Source organism: Lytechinus variegatus, chromosome 1 (genome assembly GCF_018143015.1).
Source record: "Lytechinus variegatus isolate NC3 chromosome 1, Lvar_3.0, whole genome shotgun sequence".
Lineage (NCBI taxonomy): Eukaryota > Metazoa > Echinodermata > Echinoidea > Temnopleuroida > Toxopneustidae > Lytechinus > Lytechinus variegatus.
This window is the reverse complement of record NC_054740.1, coordinates 26,802,187-26,820,404: the sequence shown is the minus strand read 5'-3', so window position 1 is coordinate 26,820,404 and position 18,218 is coordinate 26,802,187. Positions and strand designations below refer to the sequence as shown.

The window sequence follows — 18,218 nt, the reverse complement described above, 5'->3', positions numbered from 1 at the left end:
GACATTCAAATTCACATCCTGGTTAGTATTCAAAGCAGGGAGTTGATTATGTCTCACACACTCATTACTTCTCTTGCATTTTTTGTGAGGCATACCAAATATTTCAATTTTCATAGATTTGATGATAAAAAAGACCTCCATCAAAATGAACTTGCACTTTCCATGAGGAATCAAACAAGAATTTACATTATTGGAAGATAAGATTTCGTATCATTATTTGCGAAAGAAATCGTGAATTACGTTACTTTTCTTTTTCTTATTTGCACATCGCCATTCACGTGTATATCTTTATCACCGTTTTCCTTAAAATAAGCACTTTAAATTGTCATAACTTTCTTATTTTTGCATCCGTTGTCGTTGATATTTTCAGTGTTTTGATTGTTTGATTTTTTTGAAAAATATTCATCATTATTTCTTTGATGGATACGACTTCATCTTTAACTCCTCACAAAGCTCTGAGCACCAGAATCGATAGACTATAGCTTAGCCGGGGTAATATAGGAGTTCATTGAGCACCAAAAAGGTGGATGTGTGCACTGTTTATTAATGGCCTACACTGTTATTTTTATCAAGGAAAGAGCGGGAGGGGGCTATGTAACATGGTCTCTCATTCGGAAAATGGTTCTTTTAATTATGATTTGTTTTTAGTGCCAACATTGAACAGGCCTACCCCAAAGTTGACCTTATATAATAACTTGTTACAACTTAACTGTTTGATGGATCAACGCCAGATTCGATGCATGTAGCGGGTTAGGGCGATGATCTATTTTGTGTGGATTGTAATTAAATTATTTAATGGAATATTTTCCATTATCAAGCATTATCCGGAATACCCCTACCATATTACCTATCATACATCGTTCAGGACCATAGTCGAATAAGGCGTTTTGTTTTAAAATGACGTCTGTTTTCGTGGGGTTTCTTTTCTATAAAAAAATTAAATAAGAATATTAGTTTTTAAAAAATCATTCACATCACCATACTCACATACGCGCTCGTCCAACCGAATGTATTTTTACTCAAACATCGATACAAACATATGCAGCCCTGTAAAGGTAAAATTAATCCAATCACAAACACGCTATACACACGCACCTCAAATATATCTATCACACATTCCCACACACCCTCCCATAATCCCACAAACAAGCAAGTCAGGACAGTTGTTTCGGTTTATTTTCATTTGGTCCAATGCCGATTCGTCCTATTGCCAACTCGTATTATCATTTGGTCTACCATCAGTTCGTCCAGTATCCATGAGATCTAATTGCCATTTCGTCCACTCACGATTTCGTCTAAGAACCAATTGGTCCATATACCATGAGGTCTAATCAGACTTGATGTTAATTGGACAAAATGAATAAAAACAAACGAATATTAGACCCACTGGTTATGAGACTAAATGGTCAAAGACGAATTGGTGATTACACGAAGTGATGATTGGACCAAATGGTTGTTAGACGAAATGTAAATGGACAGAATGGCATTAAACTAAATGAGGGTAGTCCATGTGGTAAGTTGACGAGATGGCAACTTGACGTTTTCAGGGATGGGTGCGTTCCCATTCAACCCTGCACACATTATGGCATGCGTCATTAGGGAGTTAACGCACAACGATGCACAACAGATTCAAGAACATAGCAAATCTATTGTCTAACGCCCTTCATGCCACAAAAACTAAAAAGTCTTTCTGGTGAAAAAGTAGTGAATCAAAACTTCAGTTTCGTCCTGAACTGTGGACAAGTAATATATTTGTTATGTCAGCTTTGAAACTGCTGTTCTTGTTTACCAATTTTCGACCTAAACCTCCCAGCTGTTCATTGTCATTTGTTGGTCAACATTCATGAATCCCTTGTGCATCGCAAAGCGAAAGCCCCATACTGTTGAGCACAAAACGCAAATCAACACGTAGAGATAAAGAGCGAACGAACAGCAATTATTGAGTTGGAGCTTACCAATTTCACAACGGTCGCCTATCCAAGACTGGTCACATATGCAAGATGTGGATGCACTAGAAAGGGATTCATTAACATCGTATGTGCACACTCCAGAATTATGACAAGGGTTTACAGGCAAACATGGGTTATCTGAATGGAAAAGGGATTTCAAAATTCAATTATAATAATGACTAGTAGTAGTGGTAGTATTAGTAGTAGCAGTAGTAGCAGTAGTAGTAGTAGTAGTAGTAGTAGTGGTAGTAGTAGCAGTAGCAGTATGAGCAGTAGTATTAGCAGTAGTGGTAGTGATTGTAATGCATACAGTAATTTTCAATTTGTACTTTTACACTTGGAAAACCATCATCTCAAATCATTATCATGACTGTTCAAAACACTTTACTTACACCATACAACAGCATGATCACGGTTCCAAATAACCGATCGTTTGGTTCATATACACTATGTCATCTTATATTTTCAATTAGAGCCATGAATTGTATAAAAATGTGAGCCTACCAATATCACAAAATGATCCAACCCAGCTTGAAAAGCAGAAGCATGTTGGTTCACCATCAACCACGGCACAATTGCCATTTCCGTGACACACGACCTCGGCGGAGCACCACGGAACTTTAAAGTGAGAGAGAGAAAAGTAAGACACTGATCGATAATAAAATTATGAGAATAAGACAAAGTAACACAGTAACAACGCTTCACATAACCCGGAGCGTGCTTCCTAAAACTTACTATAATAACAAATTTGCAATGACAGTCAAAAGTAACTGAAATCCGATCGGTTGATAGTAAATTCGTCATAGCGATTGCGCATTTGTTATTAGAACAAGTCTTGATGAACCGGGACTATGGTTTTTGTCTCACCTGCATAGCAGAGTGAGACTATACGCGCCGCTTTTCCAACGGCGGTGGCGGCTTCAATACCAAATCTTAACCTAAGGTAAAGTTTTTGAAATGACAGCATAACTTAGAAAAGTATATGGACCAAGTTCATGAAACTTGGCCATAAGGTTAATCAAGTATTACTGAACATCCTGCATGAGTTTCACGTCACATGACCAAAGTCAAAGGTCATTTAGGGTCAATGAATTTTCCCAAAATTGGGGGTATTTGTTGAATTACCATCATAAATTTGAAAGTATGTTGGTCTAGTTCATAAAACTTGGACATAAGAATAATCCAAGTATCACTGAACATCCTGTGCGCATTTTGGGTCACATTACCAAGGTCAAAGGTCAATGAACTTTGACCGAATTGGGGGGTATTTGTTGAATTACCATCTCTGTAAGTGTATTTGTTTAGTTCATAAAATGTGGAAATAAGAATAACCAAGTATCACTGAACATCTCTTGCGAGTTACAGTAGGTTTCAAAGTCAGCACTGCTGCTATATTGAATCGCATGATGCAGGTAGAGGCATTCCACTTGTCTACACTCTGGTATCGTTTTAAAGTTTAAGCCAAATGTTTAAACCTAATAAGACGGGCGGGGGGGGGGGGGGCTGATTCAGCCTCCTCAACATTTTTCGCGGTAAATCCGATGCGCAATTTTTTGTCTAGTTTTTACTATCGCGTAACTTTTGAGAGCGGAGTTTCGACCCCCGGTACTCGCCGGTTCCGATATTACAAAACATTTCGTAAGTGCATGCAGACCCGAAATTGCTCGAAAATGTGAATTCGTGTACAAATCAAACTCAAATTATGTTTTTAGCCCATATTCATAAAATGTATCATTTATGTTCCTTTTACTGATTGAATTCAATTAATTTCATCTATTATGGTCAAGATAAACAGTGTCTCAGAAATTTTCCATTTAATAAAAAACCCAAATAAGAACAAAAAGTCGCCGAAAAAGAGAGAAATACAAAAGAAATTTCGAAAATTTTAATCCCTAAGAAAATAGATATGATATTGTAATTTTCTGATAAAGTATATTTAATCAGACGCCTAAGAAAATTCTGCGAACCAAAAATAGCATTTTAGGACCTTATTTAGTCAATTAGATCATTTTTTAACTCATAAATCAACATTATAAAAATAGCAATGAATTTTTTTGAAGAATGACATTTTACAGTTTTCGTCGCGATAGCGCGATCGATGGCCAAGATCATAAGAGGTAGGCTGAATCAGCCCCCCGTCTTCTTAGGCATCGAAATAGCCCAGTCTATTTAGGGTTTAAACTGAAATATCCAATTTGAACCTTGAAGTACGACTTTTTAAAAGAATTGTATCAAATAGTTTTAATTTCATAAAGAACCCGAAGTTCATGTAGTTAACTAGGCAGTACAAAATCTGTACATGCTGCTTAATTTTATTTTCAATGAATTTAGATACAAATGATTAGTGCAGACTTGATATGATCTGTATACGGGCCTACGGGTAACATGAGGGGAATCAAGATTTCAGAAATACGTTAAATTTTTAATCAAACTGCTCCGAGAGTTTCATTCTGATTAAGCAAACATATTTCTTTAAGAAAAACATAAGTGATTTCAACTACAGTGCGTATAAAAACAAACGGGACAGATTTGAAAAGTCTATAGACTTTCTTTGATATCATGATGTCTTTAGTTTGGGGGTATTATGTGCTATGAAATCTTATCTTTCAAATGCCATTAAGAAAAATAAGTTTCGTTCATGCTTGGGCGAACACGGAATGTTTTTGTCTGGGGCTACAAAGGAGGCTTGCGCCAAAATGGCATAAAATGATAAATATGATGATCGAACTATTTGCTAATCAGCAGACTTCCTCTGAAATTTGTCATTATCTTTGCCTTAGTATTCTAATTCTGCGGTCAAAATTCATTTTCAAATTTATTTGCTTGAATTGTTCTGTTGCTGATTGTTTTTAATATATTTTCTCGTTTACCTTCCTTCTTTAACAAAAAAATTCAACCGAATTATGGGAAAGCGTGTATTTTTTTTTTCAAATCCTTTCATTGTGTGCTACAAAGGTTATGGTGCCTTTTAACAGTGGCTCGGGGGTGTTCCCCCAATAAAAAAATGTGGAAGGAAAATAAAAGGATAGATAGTAAGTAAAATATGATTACTTTTCTGAATATTATGTCAAAATCTATCACAAAATTTGATATTCTAATAAAAAGTGGACATTTTTGCTTGCTCTCTTCGCTGGCTCACAACTTTTTTAATACATTTTATCCGATCTGCCATATCTAGCTCCATCGAAATTGACTCAATACACCATTGCCATTGAAAGGCATGAATCCTTTCATCTTTGTCATGTCAAGCACATAATTAAACTTGGTAAAGAAATCATTAACCCATTGAAAATAGGATTCATGTTGTTTAAAGTTACCATAACATAATTTGTTTCACAGCCATGGCGTAATTTCCTTTAGCAAGAAATGTATCCACATTGTGCTGCACTCAACCCAGGTGAGGTGAATGGGTACCCGGCAGGATAACCTCCTTGAATGCATGAGCGGTGAAGGCAGCTCGAGCTAAAGCCGGGGTAATAATAATAACAACGCGCCTCGGTATGAAATATTTCTAGTTAGATGGCGTTATATAAATGTCTATTATTATTATCATTATTATCATTATTATTATAAAATATGATTTGAATAATAACAAGTTCTCCCAATTTATAATGCAAATAATCTTGCTTGGGTTAACAAAAGGCCTTCTTTTCTCACTTATGAAGGAAAATTGAAAGGTCAAGAAGTTTTAATGAAAAAAAAATAATTCATGTAAATGAATAAATTTGTAAATGAAATTTGAAAAATCATGGCAAAGATAATGAAAATGTTAAGAGGAAGACTGATGATTAGCAAAAAATCTGACCATCAAATTTGTCATTTCTGCCATTTTGGCGCAAGTATCTTTTTGAACCCCTCACAAAAACGTCCCTTGTTCGCTCATGTTTTTTTTAATGGCATTCACAGATAAGATTTCAGAGCATGTAATATAGATGTCATAATCTGAAACAATTTTTCATAGACTTTTCAAAACTGTTTCTTTCTTTTATACGCACTGTATATCGCCAATCACCCCCCCCCCCCCGGAAAAAAGGACTTACTTTCACAGCGATCTCCGGTAAAATATATTGGACAGATGCACTTGCTCGAATCATTCAAAGGAACACATGTACCACCATTCTCACAAATGTCGTTCAGAATACATTCGTGAACTGAACAGAAAGACGAATGAAGAGTGGGAGAAGAGGATAAAAAAAATTTTGGGGAGAAATTAAAAGGTTCTATGACATCAATTTCATCTTATTCTAAATACATATCTATTATTGGGTAGTTTTACTTGAAAAATACGAATTTGCCATCGGTTCCTGTGTACGACGAACCGATGTTGAGTTATTCCATGAAAATGAACTTCAACGGGAACGCCCACTTAAATTTTCGAAAGAGTCGATCGATCGACCTGTCAATCCTTGTGACGTAATGGAAGGAAGGCTTTCGCAGCTGTGCAGCCGGACCCCTAGTTATTGTACACGTTCCTCGTGTAGTTGCTGTTTCGACCAAGCTCATCCTTAACAGATTTTTTATAGATTTTTATCTGGTTTTGATCATGGCTGCAGCATCATCATGAGCTGCGTCTGATTCTTCAGACTTTGAAGATTCAGAATCTGAATATTATTCTAGCAATTCAATTTATTTACTTTGAATCCACACGTGCAACCACAATAGGCACTTCACGCTCCAAACGTCAACAACACTCGGCAGCTTCCTTCCCTGACGTCATAATGGACACGTGATATACGAAACCAAATCGGGCTGAATTTTTGTGGGCGGGGCGAATTTGGTTAAATTTTCAATTTAAAACTGCCTTTGAACCTGATGTGGGATGTTTTCGGGTAAAATTTTGATTGAATCGTAATTTAGTAACCACTAAGCTAACGAATAAATCAGCATCTTTGCTGTATTTCATGGGACCTTTAAGTACAAGGATGACAAGTGAAAGAAAGGGTCAAGAGAAGACGAGATGAAATTGGAGTAGAGATCGAGGTAGGGAGAAAAACAAAGAGGAGAGAAAGGGGGAGACAGAGGGAAACAGGAAAGACATGAGGTAGATGGGTGTTAAGATTAAGTATGAGAAAGAAAGACAGAGTGCGTAATGTGAGACCATAGAACAACATATAAATCATTTATTATGAGAGCAAAAAATGCTGAATTAAAGATCACAAAAGGCGTACGTCGGAGTTACATGAAACAAAATACAATTAGATTAATTATTATTAAAGTTTTTATCAATACAGTAAATACATTATTCCCTTTTAATTTATTTTGAAAGCAAAACTGTCTTTAATTTGTATTATCGACAATTGCGATACCCTTCTAAACGAAATTTGAGCGTACAGTGTACTGATGTTGCAAATTCTGCGGATCGAACTCCTCCCTCATTTGCGGTCGAGTGCACATGGGATTAGGTATCCACTTGGGTTTGGTTAAGGAGGTGCAAAACGTATTTTTCGAACATTCAAAAATTTCTCTTCTTCCTACTGCGTATAAAGTCTTTACCGATTATCATTATCATTATTTACTCTTACTATAATTATTATTAATTTTATACTTATTCATTAATTTGTCACCTATTTCACAAAACTCCCCAGCGATATACTGCGAGTCGGTCGTACATACTGCCATCATGTTGTCATCTGCCACGCTGCACGAGCAGTTATTCATGCAGGGACTCGGATTGCAAGGGTCCTCTGCACAGAAATAAAAGAAAAATCACTGTTGAATTGTCATGGCAACAATTTATGATTTCTTACCAAGACTATCAATTTTCTTAAGAAATAGTGATGTGACTCTGATCCCCTTTATATTATCTGCCATATCCGTTCTTTATTTTCTTCTTTCACTCCTTATTAATTTCTCCTCGTTTCATTTTTTCTTCACTTTATGAGAAAGAAAAATAATATAAAAGACCTGATTAGCAATGACGTCATGAAATCAAAAGTTTAATCATAACTCCGTATTTTTACGGATTTTCAACAAACATGTACGAAAATGTTTTTCCTTCTAATTTTTCTGATTTTATTAAAGGACAAGTCTATCCCCAAAAGTAGATTCGAGTAAAGAAAAGAGAAAAATACAACAAGCGTAACACTGACAATACATCAAAATTGAACGTAAATGAGGGAACTTATGATATCACTCACTATGTCTATTGTATTTTTTTTCACGTTGTCTTGTGAAACAAAACTTTATCCCCCCGAACATGTGGCATTACCAGTGTTATAACATTTGTATTGTTCAGTAAAGTTGGTCCTTAATATCAAATTGGTGAAATTGAAAAGTTGCATAATAAAAAAAAAAAATAGTGAGTGATGGACATCATCGACTCTCTCGCTTGCATGTCACTGAGTTGTGCGAATTACTGTTTTGTGAAAATAAGCGAAACTTTTAAGTCATGACTTTTTTTGTTTTACATCCGAGTTTGATATTTCCAGTGTTATGCCCTTTTGATTTGTCTCTATTTATTCAAATCAACATTTTCTGGGGTCGACTTGACCTTTAAAGGGTATGTTTTTTTTTTTTTTTTTTAATGCTTTTTAGCCTTTATTCAGATAACATCACATTTATGCATACAAAAGTAATAAATAAAATATACAAAGTAAAGTGAAATACAAGTCGCAATATAAGAAATGAAATATACATTGTGATGATCATTTTTTAAACAAAGATTATCACAACCCATAATGCAAAGAAATCCATTATTTTCACATGTATTTTCTGTATAATAATGTGGTATTGTATACTAAAAAAAAACAAAAACAAACATAAAGACTTTTTTAAATTCTGAGCAAATAATAAAATTGATATATATAATACTTTGCTTAATAAAGATGTAAATAAGTTGTCCCATGATAAAAAAAGGAAAAAAAATTCTATCTCTGTATTTTATAATAAAATACAAAAAAGAATAGGTCTCTACGTTTATACTCAAAAAATGTACCACGATCTGAATAAAGAAATTATATATTAAGCACACAAAAACATCAACACACACACAAAAAAACAACAACAACCAAACACACAAAAACAAAACAACAAAACACAACAAAAAACAGAAAACAGTGAATGTGAAGGGGAAGCAGCCAAACTAAAACCCATTTTCTTTATCTTTTTAAATTGATGGGTAAGGATCAGTGGGAGAAAGAGTTTAAAGAAAACAAGGCAAAAACAATTTTGTGTCTCGCCCACTTATAAAAATAACCAAAAATATCGTGCTTTGCGAGGGCGGGCAAGAGAATTATATCGAAGCTTCATTGTGAAATGACTGGGTTGGAATAACACTTGTCATAAGAGCCTAGCACGTAAACACTAATGTTGACCTGAAAATGACCTTTAACCTTACCATGTGACCTCTGATTGCAAAACATAGCATGCACGTCCCCCAAGCCAATCTAACATCCAAGTCTGGCTGAAAAGTGGCTTACGGTTGCGGAGTCAGGAGTCATAAGAGAGTCCTGCATGTAAACTTTAACGTTGACCTAAAAATGACCCCTGACCCTCCATGCGCCCCTGAATGCAGCATAACATGCAGGTCCCCCCGAGTCCATCTACCATCCAAGTTTGGTTGAATAACGACTTATAGTCGCAGAGTTAGGTGTCATAAGAGAGTCTTGCATGTAAACTTTAACGTTGACCTGAAAATGACCTTTGACCTTACCATGTGACCTCAGACTGCAGCATAACATGCAGGTCCCCAGGTCCATCTACCATCCAAGTTTGGTTGAAAAGCGACTTACAGTTGTGGAGTTAGGTGTCATAAGAGTCTTGCATGTAAACTATAACGTTGACCTGAAAATGACCTTTGACCTGAAAATGACCTTTGACCTTACTATGTGACCTCAGACTGCAGCATAACATGCAGGTCCCCCAAGTCCATCTACCATCCAAGTTTGGTTGAAAAGCGACTTACGGTTATGGAGTTATGTATCATTACAAGTTTGTAATGTACGACGGAGGACATTGGGATCCCTAAGTCTCCCCTTCACCTCTGGTGGGCGAGACAAAAAAAAAAAAAAAAAAGAGAAAAAAAGAGAGAAAAAAAATAATAAACACATGAGTGTACAATGTGACTCAAAACGGCAATTGGGAAAAAATTTCCCATTTTGTATGGTGTAAAGTCAACTTATCCTTTCTTTTTGCCTTTTCATATTCAATCTGTTTTGACCTTTTAATGGCACTACATATTTCTTTACATGTAGGGATCCTTCCTAGTTTACGGTTATTGTAAATCATGTATTTGACCAAAATTATTACATGATTTAAGAAAGCATTGTGTTTTATATTGTCTCTAACACCAAGTAATACTTCAAGCCACTGTATATCAAGGAATTTTAAAAGATGTAATTTGTTTCCTATTTCAGTCCAAATCTTAGACACTTCAGCACATTTATAAAAGACATGATAATATGTTTCTATCTCTTTTCTACAGAAAGAGCAAGTATTGGAATGTATTATGCCAAACTGGAAAAGTTTGTCATTACAATATATGATGCTATGTAAAAGTTTGTATTGAAATTCTCTTAACTTCCAGTCTAATGTAGAAACTCGAGGGAGAGAAAAACAGGTTGCAACTGCCGACTTATTCAAGTTTAAAGCTGACACATCTGGATGTTTAAAAATGAATGAATCTTGTATTGTATTAATAAATATGTTATAGATCATTTTGGACGACACAGAGGTAAAGGAAAGCACATTCTTGTTAATATCAAAACAGATTTTAGAAAAATCAATGTTATCGTGCCGTGTGTCACCTCTCCCAGATGATATTCTACAATTCTTCCATTCAATTGGCATCTTGTTATAAATTCGTTAAGAGAAAATAAATCAGTTACGTTTAAACCTTTTTTAAAGAAAAAATCTCCTGTTCTCATTTTGCCCTCTGTGTCAACAATGTGTTTTACTTGAAAAATGTTGACTTTAAACAGTTTTTCATTAAAAGGAAAGGTCCTGCCTTTGATAAAGGTATTGTTAAAAATTATTTGGTTTTCACTATGCATTTCTCTGATAATAAATTCCCTTTCTTTTAAATAATTCCAAATATCCAAAAATTCCAAGTAGAGGTTAGGTGCATTGATGTTAAAAGCTCTGGGATTGTAATTACAGAGAAATATTAACCTCCCTCCTAAAGATCTGAAAACATGCTTAAAAAATAGTTTCCATTTCATTTCCTTATTACCACCAAGAAGTCTTTTTATCCACATCACACGCTGAGCACACACCATTTATTTAAAATTTAACATTTTCAAACCTCCTGCATTATAACTGGTGTAAAGGATATTCCTTTTTATCTTATCATGACCATTCCAAAGGAAATTAAAACAGATCTTCTCTACTTCTTTGAACACCCATTGTGGTACAGACATTATGGAAGATACATGTAACAATTTTGATATTCCAAAGGCTTTAATTAACTGGATTTTCCCAAATAGGGTTAAATCCCGTTGTTTCCACCATCCTAACATTCGTTTTATCTTACTTAGTATTTCTTTATAATTCATTTCTTCTTTAATATTTATATCAAGAGAAAAGTATATCCCAAGCACCTTTACAATGGGAACCAGTTTTCCTAACAAGATATCGGGCAAGCTATCACTACTTTGACTACAAGAACCTAGTTTCATAATGTAAGTCTTGTCCCTATTGATTTTCAATCCAGAAATATAATAGAAAGAGTTCAATATTTTACCTAATGTTTCTATATCACTTGTATCATTTAAAAAAATTGAACAATCATCTGCATACATTACTATCTTTATTTCCATGTCACCTATTGAAATACCTTTTAAAGTTTGCTCATTTCGAACAGCCACTGCTAAAGTTTCGATAATTAATAAAAAAATATATGGAGAAAGGGGATCCCCCTGCCTTACTCCTCTACCTATATCAAAAAAACCTGTAGAAAATCCTCCATTCATAACACAGCTGACTGCATTATTGTATATTACTTCTATCCATTTACAAAAATATGGACCAAAACCATACTTTTTCATTAGGGACTTCATATATGAATGTGAGACCGGATCAAAAGCTTTCTCAAAATCAACCGCAACTAAATAACCTTGTATATCATATTCTTTTGTATAAAATATAATATCATCAATAATTCTCACTGCTTCCCCAATATTCCTATCTGGGAGATACCCAACTTGATCCACATGTATCACTTCTCCTAATACAAGTTTTATCCTCTCAGCCAAGACTTTAGATAAAAGTTTATAGTCAACATTAAGAAGGGTGATTGGTCTGTAATTTTGAATATATAAAGCATCTTTTTCATCTTTCTTAATCAACGTTATTACTCCTTGTCTTTGTGTGGATGACAATTTGCCATTCTCAAAAGAGGCATTGAAAGAGTCTAGAACCAAATGCCAGATATCAGGCCAAAAAGTACGATAAAATTCTACTGTCAAACCGTCATTCCCAGGTGACTTATTTAAAGGCATTTTATTCAATATTGAAAGACATTCACCAGATGTAATTTTAACATCACAAGATTTCTTACTATCCTCATTTATGTTTAGGTGAGACATGTTACAAAAAAGATCATCTATCTCATCTATTTTTTCTTGTTGTGACGCCGGTAGCCATAATAATAGCCCCACCTCAAGTCCTAAACTACTAATATCTGACCAGGTCCATCACCCATCATGCAACAGTTCAAGACAAAGGTCTGAGCAGTGCAGTCTTGCAGACATAGACCCACTTGAATGATGACACACTTACTCGCTGTATTCATATCCCAGTACATTCATGTCGCAATAAACACGTTGCCACGAAGCAAAACGTGTATTTTTCCTTTAAAAAACCGGTCCATTTTCTCTGCAAAAACATCTTATTCTTACACATTATGATAATGACTGTTACCTACCGTTTTCACAGAGTTGTCCTATGACACCGTCAGGGCAGTAACAGGTAAACCTACCGATTTCATCCATGCAAGTAGCTCCATTGTCACAAGGATTTGAATAGCACTCGTTAATATCTGTGTGAGGGAACATCTCAAGGGTTAAACACAATATTTCTACGTTTATTATTTTCATCTTCAAAATTCTTTTTCCAATATATCCCTAACTTGCTTCCTCTCCCCCACATATTTGCGCAGCTCTTTCTCACTGTATTCCCTTTACTTCATCTCCGCTCGTCAGCCATGCTGTATTGCTCTTGAAACCAATATACGGAATGGAGGAGGGGGGGGGGTAACATGCGTTTTCAGTTATAGGACCAAAGCTAAGGAATCACCTGTCTATCCAAATACACTATCTTCCATCAATAGAAAAAAAGGTCCGAATTGAAACTTATGTGTCATCTCTCATTAACAATTTTATAGCGTATTGTATTCAGAATTTAAATTTCTATTCTATTTCTAGATTTTCTATTTTGTATTCATGTGTATATCTTATTTCTTGAAGAGTCATGAGCACCCAAAGGTGGATATGTTCGTAATATAAATCGCCACTATTAATATTATCACCATCATTACAATAACAACAATTATTATTAGTAGTAGTAGTAGCAGCAGGAGTAAAAGTAGTAGTAGTCATGGTAGTAGTAGTAGCAGCAGCAGCAGCAGTAGTAGTAATAGTTGTAGTAGTAGTAGTAGTAGTAGTAGTAGTAGTAGTAGTAGAAGTAGTAGTAATAGTTGTAGTAGTAGTAGCATTCAGAAGTTATTCCTGAGTATTTCATCCACACCTTATCTTTGCAAATTGAAATTAAATCCTTAGAAACTAAATTTTCTGCGATTACTATCTTTCTGCAATTATTATGTTTCTTTAAAAAATTTCCCTATTTCAGTTTTTTACCAAGATAAAGGAAATAAGTGGTTATTTTGAGAGTTGTTTTGTAAGGATTACATTTTTATGCTTGGAGCGAGAATAAACTAAGACCTGTATCTGTCAAGATATTATAAAGTAGGGGTTTTCGGTTTTGGACATCTTAGGCAGCGTATGCAGACATATAATTATGGCACTTACGGTAATCCCTGTTATCATTGAATCTTTTTCTTTCTATCGAGTATTTTTTAAGAGCACCGGCGTGATGATACCATATTTTGGCGGCTCATGATAAAAATACCACTTCCAAAATTCGGTATCGGTCCATGGGGTCTGAGATATGACCTGATGAATACACAATGAAGTCAATGTATCACTGGCCTGGTCCATAACTTTTAGAACCACGCCAGTAATACATTAATTTCAATAAGGCTAATTATGTATTCATGAGGTCATATATTGTGGCCCCATGGACCGATTCTCACAAAAATTTGTATCGTGGGGGGGAGGGGTTCATTATGCTCTACCAATATATGGTATAAAAAGCGCTGAAATACAAAAAGTTAAAATTGATGACGTCACACTTCGATACTCTATACTTGATATCAAAATCTAACGTAGTTTAACACAAAGTCTTTTCTTAACCACTGGCGTAAATTCAAGCAGTTAACAAATTGTTCAGGGTGGGGGTGAACTATTGTACTACCCCTTCCCCCTGAATACTATGAAGTCATTTATTTTCGTCTATGTTCTTAAAAGTTTATGTTTATAAATTAAATTTCCAAGAGGAAATTAACTTTCTGAACTCCCTGGTCTGATTTACAAGGGGTAGTGAGCTTCCATATTAATTAAGGTAAATTAATTGAATAAAATGATTGGATTCAAAAATCGGAAATATATCGGTTGATCTGATTATTACTGCTTACATCAATGGAGTGAAAGTAAACATATGGTCCCGTTCAAAAAGTTGTGATAATAACAAATGAACAATTACCATGACATTTACTATCAGCCTATAAGATTGAAGGATTTCAGTAGCTTTTAACTGTTACTGTGAATTTTCATTGTAATACGTTTTATAAAAACTGATCCCTGGCGATGCCCTCCTTTAAAATCAGATGAATTCATCATGATATAAACTAGTATATTTCTTAAAGGTCATATTGGTGGCTCAGTGGTAGAGCGCCCGCCTCATGAACGGGAGGTCGTGTGTTCAATCCCTGGCCGAGTCATACCAAAGACTTAAAAATGGACCTTCTGTCTTCTTGCTTGGCGCTCAGCATTAATACTGGAGAAGGGCAATAATAACTTATTATGTAAGGCAGTGCCCGCTGGAAGAGCAGTCTCATGATTGAAGTGGCTACCCTGGGTAAATAAAACGTTATTATTTATTACTATTGTCTAAAAAAAAAGAGAAAAGAAAATGTTTACCGATTTCACAATTGACACCTGTCCAGCCAGGAATGCAGATGCAATAAAAAAGATTTCTTTCATCGAAACATTGTCCATTGATACATGGGTCCGATATGCACTCGTCGATATCTTTTGAAGATAATAAATGAACAATCCAATTAAACAGAATAGATAAAATAGCAGAATAAACAGTATGCTCAGTGCTCATAGCGCTCATCAATATCCTAATACGATAAATGCACAAACATAACAAAAACAGCTTTTGCTGAATAGGTCTTGCCGTGTTGAAATAAATGAAATGAAATTCGCAGTCTCAGTGTAGCTTGGACGGTGCTGATTTTTTGTGAAAACCAGTGATCGTTAAGAACCCATAACCTAAAGGAAAACTTACTTTTTTTCCATACCGTGTTCACTATGTGCAACCTCTAACACACATATCTTAAAATGTGTATGAATTAACATAATTAAAGAATATCATGTTGTGTAGAACTCACTGCTAATTTCTTCGATTACTTGAAACAAATCACGCGTTTTTTTGTTTAATTACTCATAAAGTCATATCATTTTACTTTCAAAATATCAACAACCAAATAGCGCAATAGCCCGAAAGACAGAATTAAGAGAACCTATTTTAACAACCATTTGAAGGCAATATTACTTGTTCCTAAAAACTATGAGAAATTTAAATCCCATTATCATGCGTGACTTTCCGAATCCTTAATTCCCAGATTATGACTTTACAGTAGGGGAAGGCGGGGTAAGTTGTGACACTTTTTGCATTTTGCATGTTAGAATTGATATGACTAGTACTATTGTAGAAATAAGTACCTTGCCTTTAAATTTGATTCTTGGGAAATGTTTTTCATCTACATATAACTTTCTATCCCCACACTTAAAGTCATCGTGACCTTTGAAAAAACCGATGTCAAATGGCTCAATTTGCCCCATATATGGGGTAAGTTGTGCCACCGTCTGGGGTAAGTTGAGCCACAAAAACTACGTACAAAATGTACGGGGGGAGAACCAGCATGTCAATTTTTTGTTTAAAGTCTTTTCACTTGCTAATTATCTATAAATACTAACATCCTTTGAAAGGAAAAGAGCAGTCATGTAAATTTGCTCCTTTCAGCCTGCATTTCAATCGATTTTTATGGTTTGTTTGTTTTTTAAGATACATTACCTTAAGAATTACCATGGCTCAACTTGCCCCATGCTGTTTGACTCAACTTACCCCAGTCCGAACTTAGTGCGATAATTTTCTATCCCCACATTTATTATGCATCCATCATATAAAAGACTATGACAAGAATGAAGATCCATACCTGGACTAACAATGTTGTTATCAGATCTTTACTATATTTAAAGACGTGTGTGAGTGTAAAGCTCTTATCTACTTCACACTCTTTTTTACTTTTTTGGCTGAAATTCATACTTTTCCCTCTAAAAAACTACTTTTTGTTTCAAAGTGGAAAACAATGTGGTGGGGTTATGCTATGGGTCATCAATACATGACACCACCACAATGTCTGACTAATTCATTATTGGCCTGGGGCTGGTGGCTCAACTTGCCCCTATGCTCAACTTACCCCTCCTTCTCCTACATATTTATACATGTAGTTAAGGTGCAATTAAAAGACACTGGATGCATGATATAGTAAACAGTGGAGATTTCTTTCCACCTCTCAACCTGACTTATCACCAAGAATGACAAAACAAGGTCAACATTTCTTACCTTCCTGACAGCGATCCCCTGTGAAGCCATATGCGCATATGCAAGTAAATCCGTTTATTTTATCGATACACGAAGCTTCGTTCAGACATGGATGTGAAGAACACTCATCAAAATCTGCGTTAAAAGAATAATTATGATAGAATTTCTTTAGCTTTCGGTAAAAGTGGCATATCCAGCATCTTTAAGGGGAGGGGTGGGACGACAAGGCTTCCGGTTTCTCGCAAATTTTCTGACGAATCCCGCCCTCAAAAATGGATAATGAGAATTGTTTAATTATGTTGTCTTTTCAAAATATTCACACTTTCCGGGGGGGGGGGTCTCACATCCTTAGTTTATTCTGGTTTAGTAATTAGTCCATTACATTTTTTAAATCGCAACTAGACAAATAAAATCAAATGAAATTAACATCACAGAGATACGTAGAATTTTACTTTAGATATTAATGTACCCTAACGTAACCATTGGAATTTATTAATTTTTTAATGGAAAGAGAGCAAACTGGCCCAAATTAATTTAGAGTCATTATAGGACACGAACGGGCTTATAGATATATAAACAAATGCAACTAGTGAAATGTGAAGTTTCTTTAGCATCAAATCAAAGGCTCTTAGTATAGGATACAAGTAATTTATTTTATACTTAAGTATATCTAATAAGATTCTACTTTCTTTTATTTTCTTACTTACTTTTCTTACTCATGACCCCATACTGATTTTAAAGATATTAAATTACCATCAAAAAAGACATGCAAAACACTTGTACAAACACAATATTACAGAATAGGATTGTATATAAATGTTAAGGAGTTGATTTATATTACCTTCTGCACAACGCTGACCTAGGAAACCGGCTGAGCAGTTACAGGTGAATGCATCTATCCCATCGTTACAAGTACCTCCGTTAAGACAAGGATCAGACGCACACTCATTGATATCTGTGTGATAATACCGCTAGGTTTAAATACAGCTTGGGAAAATATTATCATACAACATTCCTCCTAACGTCAATTCATTTCCCAGGCTGTACATGTATAGGGGAAGGCGGGGTAAGTTGAGCATAGGGGAAAGTTGAGCCACCACCCCCAGGCCCATAATGAATGAATCAGACATTGTGGTGGTGTCATGTATTGATGACCCATTACATAACCCTTAACCCAACCACATTGTTTTCAACTTTGAAACAAAAAGTATTTTTTTAGAGGGACAAATACACGTTTTACCAAAAAAAGTATATAAAAAGGTGTGAAATAGATCAGTTCTTTTTACCTACACACGTCTTTAAATATAATAAAGAAATAAGAACAATATTGTTAATCCAAGTTTGGATGCTCATTCTTGTCATAGTCTTTTACATGATGGATGC

At 35.1% G+C, this 18,218-nt stretch overlaps 1 protein-coding gene across 1 annotated transcript in view; it reads right to left on the bottom strand.

The window, feature by feature from the left end:
* LOC121430046 (neurogenic locus notch homolog protein 2-like) overlaps window positions 1-18,218 on the bottom strand; it is a 105,737-nt gene that overhangs the window by 66,725 nt on the left and 20,794 nt on the right. Inside the window, exons 13-20 of the mRNA XM_041627320.1 lie at window positions 17,677-17,790; window positions 16,857-16,970; window positions 15,143-15,253; window positions 12,811-12,924; window positions 7,514-7,633; window positions 5,990-6,100; window positions 2,454-2,567; window positions 1,956-2,087 (exon numbers count right to left, since the gene is read on the bottom strand). Coding sequence (XP_041483254.1) covers window positions 1,956-2,087; window positions 2,454-2,567; window positions 5,990-6,100; window positions 7,514-7,633; window positions 12,811-12,924; window positions 15,143-15,253; window positions 16,857-16,970; window positions 17,677-17,790 — 930 coding nt within the window. The remainder of the gene's footprint in view (window positions 1-1,955; window positions 2,088-2,453; window positions 2,568-5,989; window positions 6,101-7,513; window positions 7,634-12,810; window positions 12,925-15,142; window positions 15,254-16,856; window positions 16,971-17,676; window positions 17,791-18,218) is intronic.